At 37.7% G+C, this 14,237-nt stretch overlaps 1 protein-coding gene across 1 annotated transcript; it reads left to right on the forward strand.

Moving 5' to 3' along the window:
• Positions 1-6,636: 6,636 nt before the first annotated feature.
• Positions 6,637-14,216, forward strand: LOC129768920 (probable cytochrome P450 4ac1). The gene is made up of 6 exons (XM_055770861.1): positions 6,637-6,836; positions 6,902-7,291; positions 7,361-7,619; positions 7,674-7,789; positions 13,493-13,735; positions 13,805-14,216. The coding sequence occupies exons 1-6, from the start codon at positions 6,668-6,670 to the stop codon at positions 14,140-14,142; spliced, it is 1,515 nt and encodes a 504-aa protein (XP_055626836.1). The 5' UTR covers positions 6,637-6,667; the 3' UTR covers positions 14,143-14,216.
• Positions 14,217-14,237: the final 21 nt, after the last annotated feature.

The raw sequence follows: 14,237 nt of genomic DNA on the forward strand, positions 1-14,237 counted from the left end.
CAAAAGTTCATCTGTGCAGGCACAGGAGATTCTCCCGGAAGAAAAATTCCCAATAAGATGGAAAATGAACCTGTGAAGCAAATGCCACGATCACTCCCACCATACCAATAAAGTGTAGGACGGTATGCATAGTTCCAGGATGTCGTGAATGGTATGGTCGAGGTTGTACATTCCACAGATTTCCCAAACCGGAAGATAAAAAACGAATGAAAGCGTGGATCACAAATATTCGGTTGAAATATAAGCCGACTTTTTTTTGACAGTATGCAGCTCTCATTTCAGCGTTGCAAATTTCATTACTCCTTGTAAGTTTTTGTTTTCTTCTACATGTTGAGAAACAATTGTTGTTTGTTTTTATTTCAGCTGCACAAAGAGTTACAGATCGGAAGATATTGAAAAACACAACCGTACCGGATGTTAATTTACCACAACCAATATCTGACCCGAAAAAAAGTAAATTGGCTAAGGCTCGCGCTGAACGAGTAGCGAGGCGAAGTCAAATTGATGAAAATCAAAGGACAATTGCTCATCTACGCAAATTAAAATTGAAACAGGTGGTCTGATTCGAGCTCCAGAAGCAGCTGCAGAGCGGCAACATGATTTGTGTTTTGAAATTCCTGGTTTTCCTGGTAGATTTTTTGAAAAACTCCTGTTTTTAATATACATGCAGATTTTCTAATTCAAATAAATTAAATTTTTTCTCTGTTGAAGATTATCATAGAACGAGAAATATAGAAAGAAGTTGAATAAAAAAATACTCCCATATACAGGTAAAATGTTTACATTTTTCATTGACCGTACAACTTGGCAATCAATCATTTGAATATTGTGGGACTGTCAACAAACTACGTAGCTTCACGTCAGATTGTTATAGAAAAGCGTCCACTTTTGGTCCTCTTGTCAGAAACACACATAGTTGAAATAGAATCGTTTGATCAATATAGTATTCCGGGATATACAGTAGAACCCCGATTATCCGCGAAATAGTCCGGCTAGATCACCACGTATAACGAAAATCGCGGATCACGCAATAAAGGGCAAAAAATTAGATGCAACCACGAAAAAAGATATTTTAGCATGAAAACTATGTTTTATCAATACAGAAATTATTGAACTATCCATCTGTAAGGTCGTGTACATCAGTGATCAGATATTGTGAAAGCCATGACCAAAACAAAAGAGCTAGACTCTACCACTCACTGACAAATTTTGGGAATGTTTATAGAATTACTAGGGAACTCGCATTCGCGGATAATCCACACCGCGGATCATCCGCTCGCGGATAATCGATTTTCTACTGTAATGTTGCTGCTTGTTTATCACATCCTAGACATACTGGCGGTGTTGCTATTGATGTCAGAGAATCAGTTCAATTCAATATTCGCTTCAACGAAGTTATTGATGGTAACAACGAAGCATTACAGTTGAAAAAGATGGGTAATTATGGTGTTTTATATCACTCTCCTAGCTCTAGTGACCAACGTTTCGTTGAAAGTTTAGAAATGTTCCTTGATTCCAGCATATTAAATATATTGGCTGGTGATTTGAATATCAATTGGCGAGACAACCATAATTCAAACCATTTCAAGCGTTTAGCAGACTTCTTCAATTTTAAACAAACAGTAAATAATTTTACGCGTATTTCCAGGCACAGTAAAATTTTAATTGATCATGTTGATACAGTACAATTACATACAATTTTGATACAGTTTGCTCTGTCACTGATACAAATTTGAAAATAACCGATCACGAGACCTCAGTTATTAATGTAGTAGATAATTTCGTTAATAACGATGATTTTGTCAAATTAAAGTGCTGGAGGAAATATTCAAAACATGCAGTCTCGAATCTTGGGTTGAAAAGCCTGGATTTTCCATTCGGGACGAGTAATTTAGATGAATCAGCTGCTGTTTTACCGGATGTCTTGAAAACGTGTACTAATCGATTAAGTTTGTATGTGTGGTACAATTTGAATCTTTGCGTCTCAAACGCAAGAGAGACAGATGGTACAATAAATTTCGTAGAACTAATAATGAAAATCATTGGAATATATACACGAACGCGCGCAATAGATTTTCTCAAATTGTAAAGAAAAATTTGTTGTGAATATGTTCAGAGGAAAATTGATCAGCATCAAAGCAACAGCAAAGAGTTATGGAACATTTTGAAATCCCTAATGAAACCTAATAATAGCAAACCGCGGTCCATAACTTTCAGTGGCACACTTGAACAGTCTGATCAGACAATAGCTTCTAAGTTTAACGATTAATTTGTCAATAGTGTTCAATTCATGTTAACGACGAATGCCGAAGTAGTCGAAGCGAAGCAATTGAGAGGAGAGTCGATTTTTATGTTCCGTCTTCAGAAATGTTGGATCCTTGCTAGAATTAACCATGAATCAACCATCTTTCGCTGCTACCAAAAAACCACGTAAGCGCGGCATAGAACAAAGTCAAATGAGGGGCTTAGAATGCAAGGGGTGTAAGTGACTTGATCGATTTCTCTTCATCAACTTTTTCTTTAGTGAATAACTCAATTGCAAAAACGTTCTAATTTAAGTTTGCTATAGAATCTGATAGGTGAGGTTCTGACCTATCTTCCTATCTGAAACAAATCATTTAATTCTGCAAATATTAAAATCTATTGCCACACATGTTTATTTGGGCATCATACGAGAATGGATCATTTGATTTGAGCTGTTCGTTTTGTTGTGTTATTAATCCAACTGATATTCGCGATATCTAGCTTCGAGTGCGCTGGTTTGAAGCGAAAATGGCGATGGAAATACAGAACACAGGAGTCCAGAGCTGTTTTCGGTGTATATCATTCCACTTCGGCATCTTTTGTTGTCATATCCACCATCCAACAACTAATCACCATCTTTTAATCATCATCGATCGATTGTACCACTGATAGAGTGAATGAACAATTCCCAACAATCAAACTACATGGTCCTTTTCGGGGTCACCAAATTATTATCAAAGAATTCAATCATGACATTTTTTGAACAAAGCCAAAATTAATATGCAACAACTAGCCTAACATAATCCTACGTCAACCATGTTGTAGATTTTATTACACTCTGCCTTTCCCTTGTTTGCAATCATGGATATTTTGCTCATGAAGTACCAGGACGCGCTTATTCTCAACGAGCTTGGTAAAGTTTGCGAATTTCAGATCCACTGGCTAATTATTTGATGGCATTAGAACCATTCAAACTCAAACATTCTTCGGGCTTATTTTAATTATGTTTTATAACGATTCGTTGCTATTCGAGGCTGCTGTGAAATTTTTGTCAGAATATTTTGCTTTTACCCTTTCTCGAAAAGTTGAGACGAATTTCTAAAATGCAGAAAAATCAAGATTGAGAGTCAATGTATAACTTCAAACGGCCCTATCTAAAAAAAATGTGAGTAAATTGAGAGCGGATTGACGAGATTTGTTCGTTAGAGAATTTTTGATTATCTCCCATACGACTTTTCTCAATGTGTGAGCAATTAGTAGCAAAAAATCATTTGAATTGAAAAGACGTGAATTTCTAATTCGACTATTTAAACAAAATCCGCTATAGTTCCAACAAACAATCGCCAATAAAGCTAAAATGAATAAAGTAATATGTCAAGAGTGATTAAATCGTTCATACACAACTTAAATGTTAACAAAATTCGGCTGGTTCGGGTCGCAAGAAAGGATTTAAATATCCAGAAATTGTGAAGAAAGTAGAAGCTTGATTACAGAGAAATCCTGGATACTCTAATCGTAAAATAGCGGTAAGAGCCCCCGCATACTACAGATTTTCTGTCAACCAACAGTTTGGTCGGGTCGGGCTTCTGGTGCAAAAACCGACCCAACTGAATCGGCGTAATGTGCGCACGCCGACCAAACTATCGGCCGAAAAATCAGTCTGCAGTCTGCGTAGGCTCTAAAAGAGAATTGCAGTGATAGAACAGTTCGGCGAATGAACCCAGTGTAAACCTGAAGACATTCAAAGTTCAGAACCTTATTCATTCTGTGACTTCTCTCAACTCCCTGGCCAGAAATTTTATCCAGCGATGAAACGAGGAGATGTCAACGAAAACTTCAAAACAAAAAATAATGCAAAATTCCCAGAGAAGTTTCTTGTTTGGCAGACGATTTGTAGCTGTGGTGCCAAAAGCTAATCATTTTTGACCACTGGAAGTATAAATTCTGAAAGTTTTTTCAAAGAGTACCTACAAAAGCGTCTATTGCCATTCATTAGGGAACACAATGTATCTACATTCTTTTGATCAGATTTGACTTCATGTCATTATTCCAAAGTAACTTTGAAATGATATGAACACAATAATGTGATCCTGGTTCCTAGAGACGCCAATCCATTTAACTCTCCTGAGTTTCGTCTGATTGAAAGATTTTTTTTATTTACTATGACTAAAGTGACCAGATGGTCAGAGGTCTAACGCGGGACACAAAAAACAAAACGTTAGGTATATACGTTATGTGAACATAAATCATACTTTAGCGAGTCTAAACTGATCAGTATTATTTCTTTCTGAGTAACGGCACTCAGTTGGGATTTTTCGGTGGTTTAGATTTTGTTTACGCCCGAAAATCGCTCGCTCAATCAGAACATTTACGCCTGGCAGGCACGATTCAAATTCTACAATTTTCTTCAAATTACCGAATGGAATGCTCGAAAATTCCAATTCATTTTTCATCGATTTTAGTGTTAACGTATGCATTCAAAAAAATGGACTAATTTCGGATGGCGATGAAAGATAATTTATAGGAACAAATTTTCTTTAAATCTTACGTTTATGAGGTCTACAACAAAAATGATTCAAGGCTGTTGATTCGCAGCAGCAGCACTGGAAAGCAACTTGATGATTTTTCCATACTGCAAGCTCCACCCCACAGCGAAGGAGTTGGACATCCTGAGGCACTTTGTGTCCGCCATATATAGCCGATCTGGTATTTACAATATCATCTCTTTGCCGCTCCTTAAGCCGGGAGTTCGAAGCAACCGGCCAAAATGAACATTTTTATGCGGAAGCGTCAGACGAGACTTGCCGTATCTGAGCAGCAGGCAATTACCCAGAAGGAGTAGCTTGAGGTGCTGATGAAAAACTTATTTCCGGCGAAAGGAGTGAAAAATTTCTTTTCGTACTCATAATGAAAGACGAAACATACTTGATGCTAGAATTCTACGAATGACAGGGGACCGGGTACTTTACGTTCCCCAGGTAAGCGATGACGTCAAATATATCATTCACATCAAGTTCTCGAAGAAGGTCCTTCTCTGACAGACGTGAAGGGAATGTCCAAGCCGCTCTTCTTTCGAGTCATATGGTGAACAGGGAGATATATAGTTCCAAGTGCTTGCCGGAGTCGGGAAGGTGATGTGGTTTTTTGCCGAACCTGGTATCAGCCTATTATGCCAAAAGATCACTGGAGGATGGATCGACTGGAGATAGACATTGTCGCGAAGACCACCAACCTTCCCAACATTCCCCAGCTGTGCCCGATAGAAAACTTTTGGGCGAATGACCAAAATAGAGAGACATAGGTAATAGGTAATAGGTAAAATAACACGCCGATATACATCTTTTCATCGGTCATCGGCCACACTAGTTCTTCCGGCTTATTTAAAACGTTAAGCCCTGACCGAGCTAGGGGACCAAAGATGAACTTTTAGTCTGACTCACGTTGGTCCCTGCGGATCAATAGGGGACTTTTATAAAAATCATTTTCCAATTTTGTTGCTGTCGCTTCCAGTTAACACTCTCTAAACAAAAGGCCCAATGTCGGTGCGATGAAACCAGCTCAACGTATTAATCTTTGAATGCATTAGGAGCGCTCTTGAACAGTCTGCCAAACAAAAGTTTTTTTTCAGGTTCATCCATTTAAGAAAATCAACATGATCAAATTGTGATATTGAAATATATTGATATCGCGGGACATTTTCGTTTCTATTGCCAAATGCGGGACGTTTCGCGGGACGGAATCCTACGCGGGACATTTTGTTGAAATGCGGGACTGTCCCGCGTAACGCGGGACGTATGGTCAGTTTAACTATGACTCTACATGCCATTGAGATTAGATTGAAAGATATTGGGCTTTAATTAAAAGAAACTTGAAGTCAATGAAGAGACGAACCGGTAACATTGTAGAATTTCGTAGTAAGGTATCCGGAACTGCAGTAAAGTCCCTAATGGAAAGCATATGTTAAAAGATAAAAGAGTTTTGCAAAAAATAAAATTTGTAAATTGTATTACTATCAATTTATCAATTAGCTTTTCATAATGGCGCCATTGGTTTGGGCCTAAGTCCTTAATATCGTAATAAGGTATGCACTGAATAGTATCAATATAATGAGGGCACTGTGAGTGTAGCTCCCAAACTGCCACTGACGTATTATCAAATCATTATTGGAACGAACGAGAATCATTATTTCCTATTAACCCTTCGTTGAACCGTCCATTTTACAGTTTAACCAATATATTTAGCAACGGAAAAAGGGTATTAATGTGTCAACAGGTGATCGATACTGTTTGTGCTCACGATCACTCCTTTTTTTAGCACTTTTTCCGCATCGCCGTTCCAGCTTCTCCAGTTGCATCAATTTGAATAAAAGCAGGAAATTTTACGGAAACGTCTTAGTTTTAGTCGGTTCGTGTAAAAGATTCGGATGATGCTGTCGGCGGTGCTAGTGATAGGTTGTTTGGTGTTCATTGCGTTACTTCTGTACGATTGTCGTCTGCGACAAACCGATGCCTATCGCGCGGCTCGACAGTATCCGGGGGGTGTTATGTTACCCGTTCTTGGGAATATTCTGGAGATTTTGTTCAAAGACCCGGGTCAGTGCGAATGGTATATCCAACCTAATCAGCAGTTTCACATTTTTGTTCGTCAACCCAAACAGTGCAAGCCTTCGTGTACGCCCGGAAGTGTGCGAAGCGATACAGCCGTTCCTACCGACAATGGATTTTCGGGGATGTTATCCTGAACGTAGTTCGGGTGAAGGAAGCTGAACTGATTCTATCCAGTGTTAAGCATACGCGAAAGAGTGTCATCTATCGCTTTCTTGGTCCGCTGATGGGAGACGGTTTGCTGTGCAGCAAGGGAAGTAAATGGCGTGCACGGCGACGCATTCTGACTCCGGCGTTTCATTTTAATATTTTGAGCAACTTTTTGCTGGGTTTCCAAGAGGAAGCCGAGCGGCTGGTAAAATTTTTGGGAAAATATGCTGACGCGAAAAAGGAAGTGGAACTGCAGCAAATCATCACGAGATTTACGCTGAATACTATATGTGGTATGGGTGTTTTTGTTGTTGGATTGGTACCGTTGGATTTATACAGATATTTCTCAACATGACAATCAGAAACGGCAATGGGTGTAAAGTTGGATACGTACAAGGAAGCGGACAGGTACCGATCGAAGGTTTACGAGGTCGGTGAAATGCTTGTACACAGAACGATGAATCCATGTCTATACGACGACGGGGTTTATAATCTAATGGGATATCTGAAGCCTTTAGAAGATGCCGTGCAGCCTATTCATGATTTTACCAGAAGCATTATTCGCCAGAGAAGGAAACAGCTGAAGAAAGATTTTCAGAAAAAAATTACGGAAGAGAATGTGTATGGTAAATGTGAAGATTGATGTACGAAGATAATTCGAAAGGTGTATTGCAGATACATTGGTATGAAGGAGCGGTGCGCCATGTTAGATACATTGCTGCTAGCTGAGGCGAATGATGCAATAGATGAGGACGGAATAAGGGAGGAGGTGGACACATTTGTGTTTGAAGGTAATATGGAAAAAATCCTGCTAAAAGATTCACATAAAAATTGACCGATCAATTAAATATCTGGTGCGAAACATCAGATAAGGAAAAACCGGTTCCTGTAAAATAAAATAGTTTACACAATTTAGGAATAATCATGCCCAGATATGTTCGAGACACCGTCCAAACCGTTCTTGGCACTGATGAATTTCAAAACGAAAATGTACATGAAAATGTGCACGAAACATCTTAAAAGATGCAGAGCTGTAACAAAAATCCGAACAGTATTTATTGTGTGGTAGCGAAGGAGACGTCACTTTTAACCGGGAAACAACAATTGAAATCACGGAAAAACATACGATCGATTTAAAAAATCACAAATAAGTTATCCACGATTGAACAGTCATTCAACATACGATCGGACGGCAACACGGATTTCCAAATAGCCGAGTTGTTTAGTTTGATTTTTCAAATTGGTTTTTGTTTTCCAAGGCTAGAGGTGAATAAACTGAGAAAGCTTAAAGCCTCTATGATTCAAGACAACATCATTACACCAATAAATCCAAACATCCTACTGAATTTACAGAAGTTCCCTTCAGTCAAAAATAAAAATAAAATAGATTTTTAGAATGCATTGAATTTTCTAGAATAATGTATATTTATCCCTCAATATATATCAATATCTATCTAATAAAGCACAAAATCAACAATTCGTACAATTTCAATGGTATGAAAAACGACCTACGTCCTATTTAATATTCCTCTACAGCTCTAGATTCTGTTCTACACTATGCTTGCTTTTGCATATTCTGAAGAGTGCGAAAAATATTGTTCAACACAGTAGCAAAATAAAAACTCAAGTTGAATAGGGCGAGCATAGTATTTAGAGAACTTTCACTGATAGCCAACGAAATGCATCGACAAATCTTGACTAAGATAGACTTTCAAGCAGGTACTCATATTAAATTTTTAGATTTTGTGATTTCATTAGTTTGTTTTCGAAGCAGTTTTGAGCTGTTGGAACTAGTTTTTAGGTCCATAAGTAATCAGTATTACTCAGACACCTTTTATCGTGAAGTTATTGTTAGTTATTGTTATACCATTTTATTGGCATACCGTTTTGTTCAACTGACAAAGAGGTATTAACGCTCGAAACCCTGCACCTCAAACGAAACGCTCTCGTTTTAAAAATTTCAAACTTAAACCTGAGTACAAATTCAAATATAATTTGATGCTCTCTTCACCATACGGCATGCAAATCGACACGATGCCCACACCGGACAAAATTGCACCATACTGTGTGATATCTATTTTTCATTTTTCCTTAGAATTGAACAAAACCACTGTGTGTGTGACTAGAGACGTCGATTAATCGTTCCATTAATCCAAATAATCTAATATCTGCAATATTAATCCAGTAATTTTGTATCGAATAATGAAAAATCAATAATCGTGATTCATGAAAAAGGGAATCATTTTTTTTTCAAAAAATACAGTGCAAAATTTGTGTTACCGCCATGGTGTTTTGTCGAAATTCATCGAATATGCTAAACCATTTACGGTTGAAGCATAAAAATAATTGCCTGGTGGTGGCTGGGACTGGTGGTGAGACTGGGAAGAAGAATTCAGCGTCTGCAGGAGTAAAAGGCAGAATTGGAGGAGGTGGTCTAAGCTCCCGTACTAAAGTGGTGGTACTCAAATTCATTGTATCAAGGAAAATATACCATACTAGTGGTCATTAATTCTATAAATATACTTGTTTTGAACTAGTAGTTTTAGTAACCAAGCAGAAATTGTCAAACAATTTCAACAACATTCGAAGAACAGTTAATTTTGAACAGAGAAAAATTTATGTTGGTGCAATGAAAATATTGTTCATCATTTTCATGATCTGCTCTTTTTCAATCGTCCGCAAAAAATTATGAAATTGTAAATTTATCAATATACTGAAATACCATTATATTTAATGTAACTTTGAAACTTATGACATCATAATCTTTTTTATTATAAATGTCTGTTCATTTTGATCACAAAAAATAAATATTCTCTCGATTAATCGAATACTGAAGGACAATTATTCGAATGAATCAAATATTTAAAAATGGCGAGACGATTAATCGATAATCGAATAAACGAAACATTTAGACATCTCTAGGGGTAGTGAGGGCAAAGTGGTCACCTGTTTGTTTGGTAGTATAACTATTCACTATAGATGCCAGGCCCCGGCCAATAGAATATGATCCGCGACTCAAGATGTGTTGCAAATTTAGCTGTCATTGCCAAACTATCAAACTACTCGGTGAGCTCAAGGCAGATCTATGGAACAAGGTGCGTTCATTCGCTAACCATATTTAACTCGAAACATACGTCAAATTCGCGAAAGCTTGAAGAAGGCAGTTTTGCAAACTTAAAATTTGCATGGAGATTCTTAAGTTATTCGATTACTTAAAACACGACGCTCTCTTAACCATTTGACCAATAATACACAACACACAACATTTACTAAAACTCGCCATTTTATTATAAAATCATCATTAGACACAATTCTAGTTCAATATTACGTAATACTGTATTGCATAGAATACATATTCGAAACAGAAAAGTAAATTTTCATTCATAATTTTTTATTTTAGAAGTGTGTTAATGTCATCATGTAAATTCTTGGCTGTAAAGTGGTTTTCATATTCTGACCCACCTGGCAGTATGTTAGGCACCTCGACTTACACCAGCTTGAGAGTTTGGCAGTTCTTGCGAGTGACAGTGGTCGCAAATGCAATGGACATTTTTGACGCTGTCAAATGCTGTGTATTGGTATATGGATGCCCTAAGGGTGATAGATGTCGTATCGATAATCATCTTATGTTTGAAGAATTTAATGACTTTTGAGTCACCCTGTTCTTCAGTAGAGCTGTCGTATGTCAATTAAAATCAGAAATTGCTCTCTCTTTTTTATAATAAAAGCCGTTTGCTATCTTGAACAACAATGAGGTGAACTATAATAGTTTTCGTGAAACGGGAATTAGAGCGGTATGTTTACGCTGGAAATGGGCATATTCCTTAGGGTAACAACTTTGCCCCCACTTCCCGTATGTGTTACATCAGCATTTAAAAAGACTGCTATCTGGTACCATGTGACATGAATGATGATGATGTTTTAAATAAAAGGGGCTTCGAAATTCATCAGCTCATTTGCCTCTATTCTTCAAAATAGACCAATTTGGAAAACTAAACTAAACACCCGGCCTTGAGAATGTCTCGCTGCCCGCTGATCGCTAGCTAGATGACTGATGAATTGTGAATACTGTAGTTTGAAAACGCGAACGGCTTCTTTATACTCAATGAATAGAATACGGCGAAGCTAAGATTGCCATATTTTCTCTGTCCACATTGTCCATAGAAGGAATGCTGATGATCGATTGAAGTTCATTCTTATGGCCGTATCGGGTTTGATACCGCATCACTGAAATGGCTCTAACACGGTAAATAATAGGATTTAGAATAACCAAACGTTTACGATCTTCGATTGAACAATTCATCCTTTCTTTTTTATGTTACCACTCAAATTACCTATGACTAACGTTAGACGTTAGACGTATTTTGATGAAAAAGTATTTGGATGTTCAGAATCCCAAGCCTTATGGCGGGTTTACATTAGGGAGATCTATAGCTATAGATGGATTTATTCACGTGAATATAGGTGTAAACGGGTGAGAATAAATATGATACACTTATTCGAGGTATATATAACTTGAATAAATTCAGCATATGTAAACGCTTGTGAATTTCTCACTGGTGAGAAATCACTAAAGTTGGATGCAGTTCTACTTCAGGTGAATAAATTCACCGAAAATATGAATATATTCATTATAGAAGTTCACGTGTAAACAGCGTAAACATTTGATGCGATTTCTATAAATCTCATCATATTTCTTCACATGAATATATCACTAGTCTAAACTCACCCTTACAAACAGATTTCACATCTGACATAAAATCGTCTTCATCGAAATTTGGAATTCTTGGTGAAAACTAATACATTTTATTTCTTGATATTGGAATGACAACTGATTGTGACAAATTTATATGTATTTATTTGACCATTTCTCAATAACTAGAGTTCCAAAGTTACGAAACAAACTATAGAACTATTGAAATGGTGGGCGCATTATCTTATCAAAAACTCCACTCCAAAACTTCCATTTAGTCCATTGGTATAGGGTCTAATCCGTGTTTTTCCCAAATATAACAGTCAAAATGAAACCCTAACAGATGTGCTTGAGCTTTGATAGACTGTGCAATTCGTAGTTGCTCTCCGTGATTGACCTGAATCAGCGAAATTCCGCAAAGAAAACACCGAATGATGCTTGGAAATAGCAAATCATTCTCATTGTGCAAGCCTCGGTGAATCGAGCTTTAAATAGTCTATAAGTCTATTGTCTCAGCTCAATCGGACTTCATTTACTAGTGTAACAGTGTTCTGGGATCGATACCAGGTGTCTTTGCCAGATTCCAGACCAGAAAAATTGGATTGAGACCATCTCGAATTCTGCATGGATCTTTTCACTGTTGTTTGAGTATTTTCAAACACTTTCGATACTTGGTCAAAGAAAATCCGTTCTTGATGGGCTGCATTGCTCTTCCAAGCCTTCCTTCTTCCAACATTGTCTGCCCATCCTTTTTTTGTAATTCAGCGGCATTTGGAATCAATTAGACCCAAGAAAAGTCTCAAACCTGTAAGACCAATTCACCCAACAGAAACGTATTCTTGTCACCCCACACAACATGCAAAAATTAAAATGATTGATGTTGATGTTGATTCCCACGAAAAACTACGCTGTGCAAAATATCAGCTCAATCGGACTTCATTTACTAGTGTCGCACAGTGGTCAAAGTTTGAGTTTTTAGAAAAAAACCGAACAATCACCCAAGGGGAGAGTAAGGGAAATCGGGGTTTTCAGAAAAAAATTGTTGATGCTAAATGTCTTAGAATTGCATGAAACGTCGAGATTTACTGTTATCTCGGAAAAAAGTTTTTTTTTGTGAAAAAATGACTTTCTGGCACTTGCTCGTTTTTTGTCTGAAAAGTTGATTTTTGACGAAATTTTTTTTTTCGAGATAACAGTGAATCTCGACGTTTCATGCAATTCTAAGACATTTGGCATCAAAAAAATTTTTGAGAACCCCGATGGGTGATTTTTCGATTTTCAGAAAACTTAAATTTTAACATCTGCGACATTAGTAAATGGAGTCCGAATGAGCTAATGTTTTGCAGATGGTATTTTATCGTGCAAATCAACATTTCGCAGGGAGTCTCATATGAAAAATCGATATGACAATTTTCATTGGCACCCCAAACCATACGTTTTGTCACGCATTCCAAAAAAAAACGACAAAGGCCCAGAGCGTCGATTTTTGACAAAAAAAAATTTAGAGATGACAGTAGATCCCGACGTTTCATGCAATTTGAAGACATTTGGCATCAACATTTTTTTTTCGAAAACCCCGATTTCCTTTACTCCCTCCTTGGGTGATTTTTCGATTTTCAAAAAACTCAAACTTTGACCTCTGTGCGACACTAGTAAATGAAGTCCGATTGAGCTGATATTTTGCATAGGGTAGTTATTCGTGGGAATCAACATTTTCAATCAAATTCGCTTTGAAAATTTGAGGGTCACTTTTTTCCCATACATCCATTGGCACTCTAATGGACATATGTAAACAACACAGGTCATGACACAACCGCCGCGGGTATAATATTTGCAATACTCCTACTGGCGACTGAACGAGACTCTCAGGAAAGGGTATACGAAGAGCTGACAAAGGCCTGCGAGGTAAAACCCGAGAACGAAGCGTTCACTATGACGGACTACAACAACCTCAAATACTTGGACCGATTCGTGAAGGAATCACTACGATTGTATCCACCGGTGGCTTTTATTTCGAGGAGTCTCTCCGGCGCGTTGAACGTTGGTGTGTTGTAGTTTTCGTATCCTGAACAATATTACTTGAATTAACAATTACCTCTATTTTGCTAATCAGATTCAACCACTTTCCCCCATGGAACGATCACCAACATACACATTTATGATCTTCATCGGGACCCAGTCCAGTTTCCAGATCCGGAAAAGTTCGACCCAGATCGCTTCCTGCCGGAAGCAGTTGCCAAGCGCAATCCATACGCGTATGTTCCTTTTAGTGCAGGCCAGAGAAACTGTATAGGCCAGAAGTACGCTTTGCTAGAGATGAAAACCGTCATCTGCGCACTGTTGAGGAACTATCGAATCCTACCCATAACTACGCGTGATGAAATCGTTTTCGTTGCCGATCTGGTTCTTCGAGCGAAAACCCCAATCAAAGTCCAATTCATCAAGCGGTAAGCGGGTTGTCTTCGTGAAATATTGTTTGTAAATATTGCTGTAATAGGAATAAAATGTGGAATACCGTCTAGAATGAGTCTATCACTCCTTATCAT

The sequence above is a fragment of the Toxorhynchites rutilus genome, chromosome 2 (genome assembly GCF_029784135.1).
Source record: "Toxorhynchites rutilus septentrionalis strain SRP chromosome 2, ASM2978413v1, whole genome shotgun sequence".
Taxonomy (NCBI): Eukaryota; Metazoa; Arthropoda; class Insecta; order Diptera; family Culicidae; genus Toxorhynchites; species Toxorhynchites rutilus.

What these genes read in the sequence shown, in the direction of transcription:
- LOC129768920 (XM_055770861.1), top strand. Translation starts at nt 6,668, where the DNA reads ATGATGCTGTCGGCGGTGCTAGTGATAGGTTGTTTGGTGTTCATTGCG. An exon ending in AAAATTACGGAAGAGAATGT is followed by an intron (nt 7,620 to 7,673) that starts GTATGGTAAATG and finishes GGTGTATTGCAG; the next exon opens with ATACATTGGTATGAAGGAGC. An exon ending in CTCCGGCGCGTTGAACGTTG is followed by an intron (nt 13,736 to 13,804) that starts GTGTGTTGTAGT and finishes TTTGCTAATCAG; the next exon opens with ATTCAACCACTTTCCCCCAT.